Below are 16,940 nucleotides of genomic sequence, written 5' to 3' on the forward strand. Positions count from 1 at the left end.
CGTACGCTTGTCGAATCATTTCCTTTAACGTTGGAAATACTCGGATTTTTCAAGGTAACTCATTAAGCGCTGGCTCAATTTTCTGGGACAACGCCATTGAAAGGGGCAGCCAAATTTTCATTTATAAACATGGTTACTAGTTATAATGAGTGAAAATAGACTGTTTGAGACCTAAGTTGGCTGAAGCAGAAGCAATTTCTTTTTAGTAGGTTGAGGGCAGATCTTTGCAGCTTTTAGAAAGGTGTATTTCCCGTTGAGCGTCTTCTTTTTTCCAGGTGAGATGGACAGAGATTATGTAACCAATTCCAAGGATACAATCGGTAGTTTAGTTTACGGGAGGGAACCGCAGCTCCGAGCACTCGGGCCATTGTTAGGCCTATTGTACTATCCCCGTAAATCGCCTATTCAATGGCGTCCCGCCTATGGTGTTCGCAGGCTTTAGCGAATCTGAGAACATTCTAAAGAAACAGAGAGCGTGCAGATTCTTCATTGAAGGAAACCTTGCCAAGGTGTCTGAGATCTGAGGATGCCGGGCAGCTGCATAAAAAGTGCAGGGCCGTCCCCTCCTCCTCCTCACATTGGCTGCACATAGCTGAAACCACTACCCCAATCTTTTCCATATGGTAGTTTAAGGAGCAGTGTCCCGTTAAAACCCCTACTAGGGTTTTCATGTCCCACCACTTAAGGGACAACAAAAATGTCGCTCTAGTGGTTCTAGGCTCTTTCACAAGCATTTTCGCCTGCTGGCCAAATTTCTCCACTCGGCTGCGTGAATCCTTGCAATTTCACCCTTCAAAGTAGACTTGACAGCAGATGGTCGGATTCCAAGAGCTGGTTCTGGCAACCACTATTGTAGATCCAGACCCTTGGCGAGCCAGTCTGTCAGCCTCCTCATTACCGGCGATGTTGGAATGCCCCGGCACCCACATCAAGAATGTTTCGTTCAGTCGGTTTCAGCAGCACCTGATGATAACTCCAGACCAACTGGCTTGATATGTGGTTGCCATTTAGTGCTGATAATGCCGCCCGACTGTCAGAACAGATTCGAATGGTGTGACCCTTTCACTTTCATTCACATTCTTCTGCTGCCAATGAAATGGCATATATCTTCGCCTGGAATATGGTCGTCATTTTTCCGAGGGGTCGGGCCAGTTCTATAATGGGATTCTTCGAGAACACCCCTGCGCCCGATCCACCCTCCATGACTGACTGACAATTGGGATGTCATATATGTTGTCATTTTTCCTTGATAACGTTTATTCAAATAAAGAAGAAATTTTATGGTAAAAATTTCGGAAATCATGAAAAAATTGAGATCTGTCTCTGTCGCATCTCGTTATTGCAACATTCATCTAGAATGGTTATTGTGGTGAATTCTCTCTATATATGTCATCGCTCTGAGAAATATTGTTGCAATTTTTGTTTAATATCCACAGTTTGTCATTCAGAGATGTTTTAAGGAGTGAATTGTAACATCTTTGATCGTAATCCTCATGTTTTTCACTTTCCTTAAAGTTAGTACGTGCTCTAATTTTCATGAAAATTGAAGTTTTATTCGATTCTTACAAAGCAATTTTCTTACCCTCCACAAGCTCGATCATATAAATTGAATTCAAACTGCGAAAAGTAACCCAAACGCATTCCTCACACGTTTTTCCTACAGATTTCACATAGCCAAAAATATCAAAAGCTAACCCGCTCCAAGCTAGAAATACATACTCTACATCCAAGCAACCATATCCATATCCGATTTGGTAGCGGCCAGCAACAAATCAATAAATCTCTTTCTTGCCCTTGAACTGACCCAACAACACGAGCTTTACATCATCATAAACAACAACAGAACGAAATCCATTGAGTTAATCCACAATCTAATATCTTATCCCCCAAGAGATGAGAGAAGAAACAAAAAATAAATAAAATTAAATGAAAACAAGAAGACAATCGAATGAAATTATATCAGTTCAAGTGTATTATGAGGACTTTCTGGGCAAAGTACGTACATATATTAATTCAATTTCATTGCACTTTAGCAATGAACGCATTGAAAAAGTCAGCCAGGGAACCGGTCTTTCTTCGGGTATAAATATTTTGATTTTTGGTTGTATTTTATATTTTTTGTAGTCTTGCAATTTAATAAGCTGTATCAGTCGACCATATTTCCATACACGTGCTGCTTCCTACTCAGCGATGTCTGACAAATAATGAGTGGGAAGGTCATTCAGTAGTCACATTATGGCTTAAGGGAGTGTGTTGGTACTGTTGAATAAATCGGCTTCGGTGGTGAGGAAAAGGTTGACCATTTGATTGCTTTTTAACAAATTTTCTCGATTTTCTGAGGGATCTTCTGTGGTTAACGATGTGTTCATTGGGATATCCTAGATCGGTATCACCCACAAGGGTTTTTTCATTGAACATTACAACCCTCTAACGGAGTGGACTGAAGACTTCCAATCCACGCTTATATCAGTAAAGCTGTTTGAAATTTACTAGTAATTTCTCAGCCTTGAATTCCATCCATTTTCAAAAACTACAATTTTGAAAATTTTTCAGTAGAACTATATTATCCCCCCTTTAAATGCGATGTCATCATCGCAATCAACTAAGAAGCCAGAACTAGGGGAACGAGAATATGGTCGTTACTTGACGAACAAAATGGACTGGGCAAATGGTTTGACAAATTTCCCTTCATAGCACATGTGAATTATCCATATCCAGTCCACTTGAAATTCACTTGATAAATTATTGTCATGCCCCAAAGTCGTTGAATGCTGGCAGGCAGAAAGAGCATTGTTTGTTATTCTAAAATGCGAGACAATGGAAGTAAGCGGCAACAACAAAAAAAGCGTCGGGGAAAACAAATCATACTTGATACATATTTAGAAATGGCAAGAACAAGTTAATAAAATTCAGAAGTGAATTACTAATTTGGTTGTATGAGAAACACTTTTGTTAATTTTAATATTCAAATGAGTTAGATTTTTTGGGTCTGATGATAGATTGTATAAACCTGATAATAATCGACCTTTGTTCGCTTATGAAATATTGGAAGGGGGTTTCGTCATTTTAACCAGATAGCGGAAGTACAATATCCATCTTCTTCTTCTTTTTCTTCAGCCTTTTTCCCGTTCACAAGCGGGGTCGGCTCGTCGTGATCGGTTTCGCCATTTGGCTCTACCGAATGCCTGATCTGGATGCAATCTTGAGGCTCCCCATCCAGCGTATCAAGCCACCGTTGTTTCGGCCTGCCTTATGGTCGTTTACCATCGACTTCGATGTTCAGACCAATCTTGGCAAGTGAATTCTCCTTAGCACGAATTACATGACGATAACATCGAAGACGCCTCTCTCGCAACTTTTCCACGATCGGTGCAACCCCATAACGATCTCGGATATCCTCGTTTGGGATGTGATCAAAACGTGTGACGCTACTAGTCCAACGTAACATCTTCGTCTCCATTACCGCAAGACGTCGCTCATCATCTTTTATAGTTGACCAACACAGAACCATAGAGAGCGACTGGACGGACGACATTGCGGTAAATTTTAGATTTAAGATGTTCGTTAATATGCCGATCACAAAGAACGCCAGTTGTGGAACGCCACTTTATCCAGGTTGCGTTAATGCGTGAAGCAATTTCATAACGCAGGTCTCCATTGACTGATAGCGTTGACCTGACGTATTTAAATCGCTCAGTTCTGGGCAGATCACTGCCGCTAACAGTGATTGTGCCTGTTTCATGGGGATCGGGCGTCAAAAATTCAGTTTTGTTTAGATTCAATCATCAAGAGTCACGAAGAGGTTTTGTTACACCCGCCATATTTCGAACTTAACTTTTAGGATCGTGGTAGAGCAATTGAACCCAACGCACGAGTTCTTCTGGCACTAAGTGTTATTGTAAAGCATACCAGATGATTTCGTGTGGTACACGGTCAAATGCTTTCTCTAGATCCAGAAATGCAATGTAAAAAGGGCGATGCTTCTCACGGTGTTTCTCCATGAGTAACCGCGCAGCGTCTATTGCGCCAGTATTTCCGCAGTTTTTGACAAATCCGGCTTGATTCACGGTTATTTCAACGATTTCGAGAATACGGTTGTCAAGAATGCATTCAAAAATCTTCATGGTATGGGAAAATAACCGAATCGGACTATAATTTGAACATTCTGTTGGACTACCTTTCTTTTTCCATATTGCCAGTCAGATGGTGTTCTTCCTTCCTGAATAACCCAATTAAAGAATTCACTGAGCCACAGTGTTGGGTCCCAGCTCTTCGCTTTCCAGAGCTCAGATGCGATGTTGTTAGGTCCTGTGGCTTTTCCCGATTTCATTCGTTTTATTGCTTCTTCGACTTCAGTTGCGCTGAACTGCTCTGAATGTCGGCAATGATTGTGGAAGTGGAGGATGAACAAATTCTTCAGTTGAAATCTGCTCGGACTATTCTCGCTATCTATCCGTTGCGGCTCGACGGTTGGTAAGCAAAGTACTGTTCTTGTCATTAACGCAACAGAAGTGTTCGATATCCTGTGTACGTTCGTTACGGCTTTTAGCAAGTCGGTACAGATCTCGCCATCCCGAGTGTCCAGTTTATCGTAAAGATTTTTGTAATGGTTCGCTCGGGTGGCAGCGACCGCTTTCTTTGCTTACCGGTTGGCATTCTTATAAATTTGCCAACTAGCAGGCGTTTTATCGTCGAGAAATTTCTGGTAGAGGCGTTTCTTTTCACGGAACTTCCTTTCAACATCATCATTCCAAAGCCAAGTATCTCGGTTGATGTACCGCTTACCCGGCTTGGTGACCCCGAGGGTTGCAGAGGCCGCTTTGTGGATTGTGTCTTTCATTTGGTTCCATGATTCTTCCACATTCGTAATGGCTGGTAATCGTATGAGTGAGATCCTTTCTTCTTTCTTCTCACCAAATCGCCGCCATTTAATGCGCCGCGGGCCAGTGCGTTCCTCACGCTGTTTTATCGATGGCTTAATTCGTAAAACGGCAATCAACGGCCGATGTTGAGGTACGATGGTCTCATAGGGAACGACTGTGCAATCACTGATAGTGGTAAAGTGTCGGCGTCTAATGAGAATATAGTCGATTTGCGTTTTACTGTTCCCACTATAAAATGTAGGAAGATGAGACAAGGCCGTGGGTGTCCGCAAAATCGATTATACGCTCGCCACCCTCATTGCGCGCTCCGAACCCCTTTCCCCCATGGTACCTGTTACCGTCTGCCTTTTCACCCACATGACCATTAAGGTCGCCGGCAATGATTATATCGTCAGCAGGCACATGATAAGTCTTTTCATCGAGAAGTTGCCAGAAGGCATCTTTCTGGGCATCAGGTCTGTGGTGTCTGTGGTGCGTACGCGATGAAGAAGTGAATAGTGTGATGAGCTGATATAATGGTGAGCTTCATCAGCCGATCATCAAATCATTCGACTTCTTTAATGGCATCACGGAAACCCTCTGACAATGCCAACACCATATTGAGTGTATGGGTTACCAAAATAAAGAAGTTTACAGCCATTTTTACCGCGTTCGTGTTCAATGTCGCAGTTGTTAACACCAGACCATCGGGTTTCTTGCAGAGCGCAGATATCAATGCGCCTTTTCCGAAGGACTCTTGCGAGTTCCTCGGTCTTTCCAGTTATGGTACCAACATTTAGCGTGCAGACACGTGTTTGTTTTGTTCGTGTTCTGGCTAACTTGCATGCGTCAAGAACCCTTGCCAATTTCTCGACAGGATCGGAGCCCGTTCTACCGCCTACACTGAGATGGACACCCTAGCATTTCTCCGAAGCCTGTGATTCAATCCGATCATCATGTTTGTAACGACATTGTATGCATTTTCTTGGTCGACAAGCCGACCAAGACCTTTCACCAAGAGAGATAAGGTAGGATTTAGCGTAGCGGAATAACTCCAACTATACTCTATTTATTTCTTTCCCTGATCCCAGCATTTTATTTTTGTTTTACTGAGGATAGTACAGAGTACGTTGCCTCAAACCCTCCTGCTTTCCCTGGGCTTGGGACCAGCATACTATGTTAATCGCGTGGCGGAGTTCGGAAGTACAATACCCATATGATGTTATTATTGTCTTTAGTTATTTGCTCGTTCTTATAGTAAGAAAAACTCGTATCCACTGTAAGGATAGTTTCTACACGTGGTTAAATATTTTATCTTTCGAACTGTCTGCATTTCTTTACTGTTCAGTGCTAATTTTCGACCTGTGGTCGTGAAAAACTAAAAGCCTTACGTTTAACATCTATATATGAACTGCAATTTAGTTATTTACTACCATTACTAATGACTCATTATTCTCTTTTAGGCCGTTGGTCCAGTTTCCGACTTGAACGAAACAGTTTCACAAACAGATCTTGCCTTTGATGTGCATCTAAAACAATTCCTGATCAAATATTGTATTAACTGTGAGACGATAACCCATGTGAAAAACATCTCAACATCAGACTATTGGATCAATTGCAAACTTCTAACCACTCCAGAAAAAATGAATGTCCTTAAAGAGAATAAGCAATTCTCAAAAGTTTTCGGGATCCTAATGACCCATGATTCAACGACAAAAGGAAAAATTGACAGCACAATGAGTACATCACCAGGATCGACAAACATGACAACATCGACACCAACCACCCCAACAACCCCAAACGCGCCTACCATGGACTTGAAGAGTTTTTCAAACTCAAACTCTAAAGTACATCCACAACAGCAGGCATTGGTAAAAAAATTGACGCAACATCTAGAGGAGCAACTACAACGAGATTACAATGCGGCCAATGAAAGGATAAGTCGTTTTATTGAACAACAAGCGGCCATATTGGAAAGCAATCTTGAAAAAGCTAAGCAAGAATATCAAATATTAGTTAGCTTAATAAATCGAGTACCTGACGAATTAAAAGTGATTATTAATAGTAATACTAATAATGTTAATAATAATGAAGACTTAATAAGTGCTGCTACAGCCATTACAAAGTCACCAACAAATCCATCTATCAATAAAATCACCATAATTAATGATAGTAATACTACTAAGAATGTTGCTGGCAATCCACAATCGCTATTTACATTAAAACAACAGCAACAACAACAACAAACACCACAACCACAATTGACGACAACTAGTTTAGATACGCCACCAGCAACACCAGATAGTACCCCGATGAGTGTTGGAAATAGTCCAACATTCCGACAGCAAACAAGCATTTTTGGCAATTCAAACTCTATTTCGGGAAGGAATTCAATGATGAATACATCTGCGGGTGCAGGTGCAATCGTTGATGGAGGCGGTAATACAATTGATAGTGATTGTCTTTTTGAACTGGATGGTATGGAAAATTATCCAGTCTCTGTTATGCATTCAAATCAAATGTCGGATGTTGAAGAAACAGAAGATGCTGAAGGTAATTTATATTATTGTTTTCTATTAAAAATAAGCTATATTTTATATTTTCTGATGTTTTTATGAATTTAAAAATTTATTGAGGAGTAAATTTGTGCCTCACGTCACTCTTGTACACATCAAGATACCAAAAAAGTTTCGAATAATGATGATGTCCCTCAAAAATATCTTTCCCTGTGTCAAACGTTTAATATAAAATTGTCACTATCAAAGATTTATCAGAGTCTTGGCGAAATACAAATATTACGGACTCTCATTAGAGTCAGACTATCCTATCTCTTCAAAAAATAGTTCTGGTATTGTGGCCAGAGGCAGTTCAACTGAAAGATTCCTCAAAATCTCTGGTCACGTTTTGCACACGAACATTTGCACACCTTCGTCGTCGTCAAAGTAATGACTTAATAGTCCTTCTTTGAGTGGCCCAAACATGTACCCACACGGTGGCAGGTCGGGACCTTGGACCAGAGTTTGGGGTGTTTTCCACTGCATTTTGCACCTGTGTGTATATCGGATTTTCATCAACCAGCCGGTAGTAAAACGCGGTATTAATTTTACGCAGCTCATATAGAAAATCAATGTGCCTCTGCAATCTCAAAAAATCGTTACAAGGACGTTCCTAGGAGAAGCAAAGATTTTAACTTTCCGTGGCGTTGCTTCTCCAGATGTTGTTCACTCCATACTATCATGGAGGCTACAGGGTTTAATAATGCATCCATATCTGATCACAGGTGACAATGTGCCCAAGAAATTATCTCCCTCTACATCATGCGACATCAGCGACATCATGCCCAACGTCTTTCACACGCGGCCAGTCGGATTGCTTTCTGATCTTCTGTCAAGAGGCGAGGAATCATCTGAAATGGTTGATTGGGCACTATCATACGATATTTCGACCTGTGCAGCAATTTATCATATTTAAAAACGGCGGTCCTCTCCAATCATCTCACGGGTCGCAAGAAAATTCGTCTCACTGATATGGTCGGTTTCGGCGGTCAGCCATCGGAAAATAGACTTGGGTTTTTGAAAGCGTTTCTCATTGACCTGCGCAGCGCGAAATTTCGCCAGGTTTTACACCCTTTGGCGACAAAAATCTTAACAATGCAGTGTGCGCCACCTACACAGAAATGATCCTATCAATAATCGATCTGCAAACTCTCGGTGTACGCCACCGCAGCATTCTTCTTGTGCGTGGAACGCCGCGAAGGTGAGCACCGGGAGGTTTGCCGAAACTCTTGAAACAGATGGGGCGGGAGGGGGCTCTTGGGGATGGTGGAACTGCAGCTGACATTGTCGTAAATTCAGTTATTAACCCGATGACAACGGCTTGTGGAGCTTCTAAGCCCAGAGGAGCATGGCGACGTGGCAAGCCTTCTCTGTATTGGTGGACAGCGGAAATTGCAGCGTCTAAAAGACCGGAAGGAGGTATATACCATAATCACACATACAAAATTAGACTCCACCGCACAATAAACAGGTTCCCCTGCTGAGGACTTGAGCGATGAGGCGAATGGGGCCCGTGGAGGCTCCATTACAAACTGGTAACCCACAAAATCAGGGCCCTGCAGAAACTCTGTTCACTTAAGGCCGAACAGGTGGACCCCATTGTACGGGCACTATTCCCTTCGCACCCCGTACGGGATGATGACAATACTGCGGAGAGCGGCGAGGATTGTCAACTTTTCGCTATAAAAGTGTTAGAAAATGAATGAAAAACAAGCAGACGCCAGGATCCGATGGTATCCCAGCAGAGATATTCAAACTGGTGTTTCAAAGTCTGTCAGACCTACTGCTTGGCGCATTCAACGCTTGCCTGAAACAGGGCTTTTTCCCTTCTCGTCGAAAGGTGGCGAGCCTTGCGCTGATCAACTATTTATGAGGTTTGGTTCGAACGGAATTTGATAATTATACATGACTATGCCCACTCTGCCTCCGTCCAGCGACCGGCGTTCAAATAGAATAGATGTTAATTGATTTTCTCGATAGAGGTTGAATTTTCATCTCCATCCTCCCTTACGCCCTGTAGGGATGAGTAGTTTATGAACGACCAGCATTACTGCCCCTATCTGGCGTACTCTTCTTATCTTTTACTTACATCATTTTGTCACTACTTTGCAGCTCCTGTCGTTTTGGACCCTTCCCCAAGACCTTACCGTTTTGCACTTTTCCTTCCACCTTTTCAATTTGAGGAGGATTTTGAATTACCTCGAATGGTCACTTCGTGTCATTTTACACTTCCCTTGCATCGACGTCTGTTTGTGGCAGTTGAAAATTTTCTCTTCTAGTAAGTTGCAATTTCCAATATCTTGCAAATAGTCAGATAAAACAACATTTTGATTATGGTGCCTCAGAACGGAGCTAGTTTGATGCCGTAACGATAAGATAACGTAAGCAGCTTATGAAGGGATGATGAAGTTTGATTCGCCAACTCCACTGGTGGAGGGAGAGGACGCAAGAAGGTATGCAGGAGGAGAAAAAAAGCCCTTCCCTCTCTAATCGAGCGGAAATATCGTGCTGTCTCTTTCAAAAATTACAGCGTCTCCCCTTCAAAAAGTAACGATGATTTTTCTTAAAAAATCGCACACTCTTCCATTCTGAAAGCTACGATACTCCAAAAAGGGGCTATTTTCAGAGCATAATAAGCTCATTATTAAGGCAATTATGGCTGCAATTTGTAAGGGAGGGGGGCGAATAAGCGAACCCCCTTCCTCCTTTCATTTTATGCACGTGACCACTCCCTCCGCCAAGAGTGGGGTTGGCAAATTAAACTTTATCCTGGTAATATGAAAATACCCCCTCCCTTCTTTTAAAGTGCCATCATTGCTTAAGCGGGTTGCCACCGCAATTTTTAAGGTTTTGTGTAAACACAAAACCTTATTTAATTCGGTTTACTGTCTGTCTGTCTGTCCATCTGTCTGTCTGTCTGTCCGTCACACGCATTTTTCTCGGAGACGGTTGCAGCGATTGACACCAAATTTGGTGGAAAGCTGGGAACTGTGAACGCTCACGCATACAGTGAATTACATCCTTTTACAACGAATTTAAGGGGGGTCCCCATACATGCAAAAGGGGGGTGTAAATTTTTTTTTCATCAAATATAGTCATGTGGGGTATCAAATTAAAGGTCTCGGTCAGTACTTTTCGAAGCTGGTCTTAGTTTTTACATTTGTTGGAAAGGTGGGGAGTGCGGGTGGTTGAAAGTGACCATCCCTTTACGGGGGCCATTCTCAGAAACTACCCAACCGAAAAATCTGAAAAAAATCAAGAGGCTGCCACTATATGGTGCCTGGGCTCCGAAATACCTTCCACACTGATATTCGCATAAATAAAGTTAATAATGGTATATTACTATAATTTTTAGTAATTCGCTGCAGAACCCCCCTTAAATTCATGCTAGGACCACGAAATTTCGCAACAATATAGGGTATAACATAGAGCATGATCTTACCAAGTTTCGTGGAAATCGCACTACTACTAACAAAGTTATAATACGTCAAAGTCGTCGCTTCTTCGCAAATTCAAGACTATAAATGTCAATATCATCCGAAAGTGGATATTCCCACATAATATATGCATATATTACGTGCTACGTACTAAGAAATACACAAAACCTTTCGTACCTGAAGCGTCCAGCTTCCGGTTTCCCGACGTGTTCATTGTGGTTCGGGAGCAAGTACCTTTGGGTTGTCGCTCCATGTCTTCCCTATCCACTCCGGGAATGGGGTACGAAACCTAACCTTATCGCTATGACATCAAAATATTTCCCTTTGAGGCGGGATAACATAAAGGGGATAACCTCCGCCAATATCCTCCCTATTCTCCATGAAAATATTTTTAAAAAAATCCATTTTAAGGTCCCATGATTTGGCCGCCACAACATTTTATCAAGGTTGAAGTGGGAGAGATCCTCCTTATCCGTCAGAGAAATGTAAAACGAATAGGAGCTCAATGAAAAGGCATTTTTACATCAGAAGAGTCACAGGGGTGTTGGTGAACTCGAGCGAGCCCATTTAGATCATGGGGTGACACGTAAATTATCGATCGATCGATTTCTGATCAAACAATGCGGTCTGATTCTTCCACAAATGCTAGATATTATGGGGTTATAAGGTTGACAAGCAAGTTATCAATTTTGTGGTTATTTAATTGTTTGGATTGGCTTAGGACTGCTGACTGCTAACGCATGATGCTGATGACCTGATTCTAAAAGTTACATCCAGCCTCCAAACAAATTTTCCATGGTGGCTGCCTTCACTTATTCGAATGATATACGTAAATATTGTACAATTATGATACATTAGAGTTGCAACGCAATCTCTTTATTGGAGATATAATCCCCAATTAGAGATACATAGTATTTGGGAATACGAGACCGATGCAGTGAATGCATTTCCGAAACATTCATATTCGCTCTTTGGTAATTGTTTTAAGTCTCAACGAAGACTTAACGGTTAAGAAAAATGTTTCGGTGAACTTGTTTCTCACAAAACAGCATGGGTATCTTGTCGCCATCATTTCTAATTCCATCGATTCTCATTCTCCTTGGTGATTGCCTTACGATGTTAGTCCAAAATTATGCACAATGCTCGCATTGTTAGAAACGTTCGACGAATTGTAGGGAGTAGCAAAGGACTATAACAGGTTCTTCTTGCCTTGCCTTCTGATTTCGAAGAAAGTTTGAAAGGTACAGACACTGACGAAACAACCGCAGGAAATGGACCTTTCTGTTTATCGTAGTGCCTAAACACCGAATCGTTCATTATGTGTGCACGATTATGTCCCCCACCAAGGTCTTAACCACTCCCAGTAATAATAAAAATTTTGCCATTTTTTGAAATAGCAAATTTGCAAATATGTACTTCTGGTGGTGGTAACGATTCGATTCCTATTCGTTGTTGAATGCTATTGTATGTAGATATGATTGATTTAGCCTTTGATACTAATATAGACTGCCGTCTTTCACTCATGTGCTTACCCATTTTTGAATATCATTTCAGATGCGTTAACGGAACTGCAAGGAATACAAATACCAAGAATGTCTGGCCATCAAACCGGATCAAGCATCGCAAGGAGTTTACCTGTGCCCATCACATGTGTGGCCAAAAATCCTAAAATGAATTCTTTTGAGGATCAAGATTCAGATGTAAGTTTAAAATATAAAACAAATAGATAAACTTAGAAAACTTGAGTGACTAATCAAAATCTAAGTAAAAACTAATCATCAGAGGAAATGAGTCTTCATCTAAGTTGACCGAAGAATTCCAAACTATAAGAATCTTCTATACTATTTTTGACATCATTAAACACATTACAATTTTCACATATCAAACACGCTGCGCGTGGTATAATGTTTGGCAGCAATCCAAAAGGATACATTCTTTGTTATCCAAGAAATGTTATGTATATTTCCTCATAATTTTCCGTTCATGTTATTTTCAACTCAGCAGGAGAGAAATTTTGCTGCTCAATTTGAAACAAACACAAACCCGGAAAATTGATTGGAATGGAAAAATTTTTCGCGAAAATGTCGTGTAAACATTATTCTCTTGGTTCCCAATTTATCATTTTCTCCTGTGACAAGCCATTATCGAATTAATCATTCGATCGAGAAATAAAATGGGGCAAATGAAAGTGTTAACTTTTTTCTTTAATCAGTCACCGTGCAATGTAAATATTTTTGAGATATCGTCCCAAAATGTTGTTTATCGTGAATGCAGCACATATGAAGTTTTTTTAACTGTCTTTTTGGGTGTCTTGCGAAAGGGTGGTTGGTATGGTTGGAGCCGAAAATACAAGAAGTTATGAAACTTCACTGGTGTTGTATTGTTGGCTTGGTAAATATTTTGTAAGATGTTGACAGATGCCGCGAATGTTATAGCATCATCGCATGGGAAAATTGACTGGAATTTCATTCTCTGTGTATTCATGAGTCATTTAATATGCATTCCCAAATGATTTAGTGAAACTGTTTTTGAGAGAACAATTACAGGAAGGACTCACAAATCATTTTGTTTCCTGGCTTTGGATTTATATCCCCATCCATTCTCCAGTTTGTGGTATCTCATCCATATTAGGGAATTAATTTTTCTTTTTGCGGGAAACAAAACATTTCTTCTTTGTTTGGAGCCGCTCATTGAGCCTTTTGCCTCAAATTTTTAAGTCTAAAACGTTTCGACTTCCAAAGTTTATACAATTAAACGGGATCAATTCAAACAAAATATGATCAAAATTTGTACAGCGACTTATCTCAATCTATGGGCCCAAATGTTCCCGTTTTGTTTATTTTATTACTTAGCAATAAAATCAAATGTTTTTTATTGACTTTATCTGGCTAGTAAATATAATTTGCTTATCATTTGGGGTTTTCCGATTCTTGATAAACAGAATGACATTGTTTTAAATAAAAGTGAATTAGTTTTTTCTTACAAATGTATATTGATTCAGATTTAAGCATTTGAACCAGCAAAAACAGTCTTTTTCTGACTAAGAAATGTTGAGGTGAATGTTTGTTCCCACTCAAAATTTTCCGATGATGCTACCCACATCACCTAATAGTTTTTTTCCTTCCAATTATTCGGAAATTGGCCATTTGTGGTTTAAGTTCCTCTATTTTCTATGAAAGCGAATATTGAAGTATTCGCGCAGGCAGGTAAAGGTGTCATTTTTTAGGCACATTCGAAAACATCAAAAGCCCATACCTTCCTCCACAAAAAGACATGAAATAACTACGGAGCTGTTCGTTTTTATCCGAATTGCAGCAGCCGATGCAAACTCCATTCTAGTGGTTTCAGCAAGTAGAAATCAAGAATTCTCTTATCGCTTCTGGTGCAGGTCACAGCAAAAGTAGGATTACTGACTCTAGTTCAGGAATCAGGGAATATGTTTTCTTATGTAGCTAACAAAAACAAGTTAACACGCGAGCGCTATGGCTTCATTAGTGAATCGTCAGATGGATAAACACTATGTTCAGCCGGGGCCACTTTGGTACAGATTATGAAGAATATGGTGCAGATACAAGAATCAAGAAAATCGGCCAAATAAATTCGAAATCTTGGAACTTAAGGTATCATTTCTCCTGTTCTGCAGGAATAAAAGTCAATATTCTTTTCAAGTATATACAGTAAAAACTAACTGAGCCACTCCAAAAAAAGTAAATTTTCCTACTCACGATTCTCCGCAATTGAAAGCTGGTGTTTGGATTAAGGCATTGTTAATTATTGTTGTAATTAATTACCTCTTGTTGCTGCATTTATTTCAATAGAGTGTTACGAGCATAGCGTTGTAAAGCCATGGCGTAATGAGACAATAGTATGCTTTGCTTCCAGGATACCTGAAAACATTGAAAATGTGCGAGTATTATTAGCAAAAAATCAGCGGTTGACTCTACAATTAATAGCAAAATCAACATCCACGCAGATTTGGATAGGCGCAGGATTTGTTAAGTTTTGTGTTGCATGTCTTAATAGATGAACAAAGAGCAAGATGTTTTCACACCAATGGCGATTACATCGACATGTGTGACCGGCATTAGTTCTTTGCTTTCATTACCAGAGGAGCCCTTGGAAATTATCCGTACAACCCCGAAAATAGAAAATATTCAATAGAATGGTGCTAGCTACCGAACTGGAGAACCGCTTGCAAATATTCAAAATGAGGATGATGTTCAATCATATTTTTCCACAAAGTGAGAATCACTAATGAAGAATTCGTCCTTGCTGACCATGAATGTTTTTTTTCTTGAAGCCAGGTTCGTCTTCACGAACCATAAGCCTCACACAAAGCCCGACAAAAGGCCAATTTATTTCGAACATTGAACATGTGTGAACGATAAAGACAACTTAGTCGTTGACCCTTTGTTCCGGATCTCAGAGGTCAACCTCTCAATTACGGTCGATTTTTCGGAAATTGCTGCAGCTCAGTCTCGAAATACACGTCCAAGAAGTCCCCTATCTTCGGCTCACCTTCCTTTATCTGTTGCGAGATATACGAAAAGGGACCTATGCCATATATCCCGGGAGCTTTCTGTCTGAAAGTATTTCACTGAGGGCACAATTTGGCGCACGCTTGCATTCGGATAATGAATCGTTTAGTCGCTAACAAATATTTCTGGCCGTCCATGAACAAGGATCTTAATTATTGGATCAGAGAGTGTATCGTATGCCCGAAGTGTAAGATCACCAAGCATGCTAAGAAGGAAATGGGTGTATTCCCTAGGTCAACAAAGCGCTTCCACACCATAAATCTAGACACTGTAGGCCATTTGTGAAACTCGCACCGCTACAATTTTTGCTTTAAGATCATTAGTCGGTTTACGCTTAGCTTGAGGCAAGACCTTTGAAGGACATTACAGAGCACAGTCATGTGCTGAGGGAATGCAGTTCGAATCTGCTCTTTCTTTAGATTTCAAACGTCATCGGAGAACTGTATACCATCCGCAATCGAATGGGGTGCTGGAACATTGGCATCAGATGCTGAAAGTCGCTGTCATGGCATGCGGTGATCCTTCCTAGTCGCAGATTTTGCTTTTCCTCCTGCTTGTCTTCCGCACAGCCGCCCACGAAGAGTTTGCTGCCAGCCCTGCTGATCAGACTGGTTGTTGGGGGCAAGCCCAAGATAATTTCCTTAGGCAGGCTGAAGTCTTTCTTCCAGGTGCAGACGACACTGATAGGAAAATTAAGTATCGTGTCCATTTTGACGTCCGCCAGTTAGCTTCTTTGGCCACGCCACGGATTTTCTCGCCGAATCTCTTTGGCTTCAGCTGAGGACGGGGTGCTGTGGCGGAGTGATATTCGAGTTGAGAGATTTTCCGTTGTTCAGAACTAAAAAATTTGCGTGAATGAATCTTTATTCAACATCTCCATTACGTTGGTGGTAGCTGTTTGCTCTCTCACTGATTCAGACCAGTTGCTTGTAGTCATGTTGACGAGAAGGTGGAAGTGGCAGTGGATAGCTCACATATTAAGGAAAGACGACAATCACCGGCTACAACATGCAGCGGAATCCACTATCCCAAGATGGCCGACAAGTTGGTCGTCCCAGGAGCGCATGGTACGCAATAGTGGAGGAGTACAAACATCTCTGGAAATCCTGGAGAAGTGGAAGCTAAACCGAGTAAAATGACGAGTATGTGTGGTTGACTATGTCCTATTAAGAAGTGAATGGCAACTATATGTATATATGGGTTGACATGGGAAAAAGCGTTTCTAATTTTCACTACAATCAGAATGCAGCATTCCCGATTAGGGGTCAGATGATTCGTAGACGTCCTGCATCGGATGAATGCCTATTTAACAGACGGTTTTTCGGTTCTTTTACATTTGGGGAAATGCTAACCCTTCCGCCTCTTATGTTCTACAGTTTTGCGCGTTAGAGTACCGGAGTCTCCATTTTGGACTTAGCCCGTAACGAGCTTCCGTAGTTAGTTCAAGGAAGACCCATGATAGAGTGTAAATCATGCCACTGGACTAATGTCTACTTGTTTTTTTTTTTCTTTAATGAATAATTTTTACAAGACATACCACACATGAAG

The 16,940-nt window shown here is 41.0% G+C and overlaps 1 protein-coding gene across 1 annotated transcript in view; it reads left to right on the forward strand.

Annotated features, from left to right (window-relative positions):
* LOC119653856 (homeobox protein 5) overlaps positions 1-16,940 on the forward strand; it is a 93,327-nt gene that overhangs the window by 73,155 nt on the left and 3,232 nt on the right. Inside the window, exons 2-3 of the mRNA XM_038058907.1 lie at positions 6,326-7,415; positions 12,409-12,554. Of these exons, the coding sequence (XP_037914835.1) occupies positions 6,326-7,415; positions 12,409-12,554 (1,236 nt within the window). The remainder of the gene's footprint in view (positions 1-6,325; positions 7,416-12,408; positions 12,555-16,940) is intronic.

Source organism: Hermetia illucens, chromosome 4, assembly GCF_905115235.1.
Source record: "Hermetia illucens chromosome 4, iHerIll2.2.curated.20191125, whole genome shotgun sequence".
Lineage (NCBI taxonomy): Eukaryota > Metazoa > Arthropoda > Insecta > Diptera > Stratiomyidae > Hermetia > Hermetia illucens.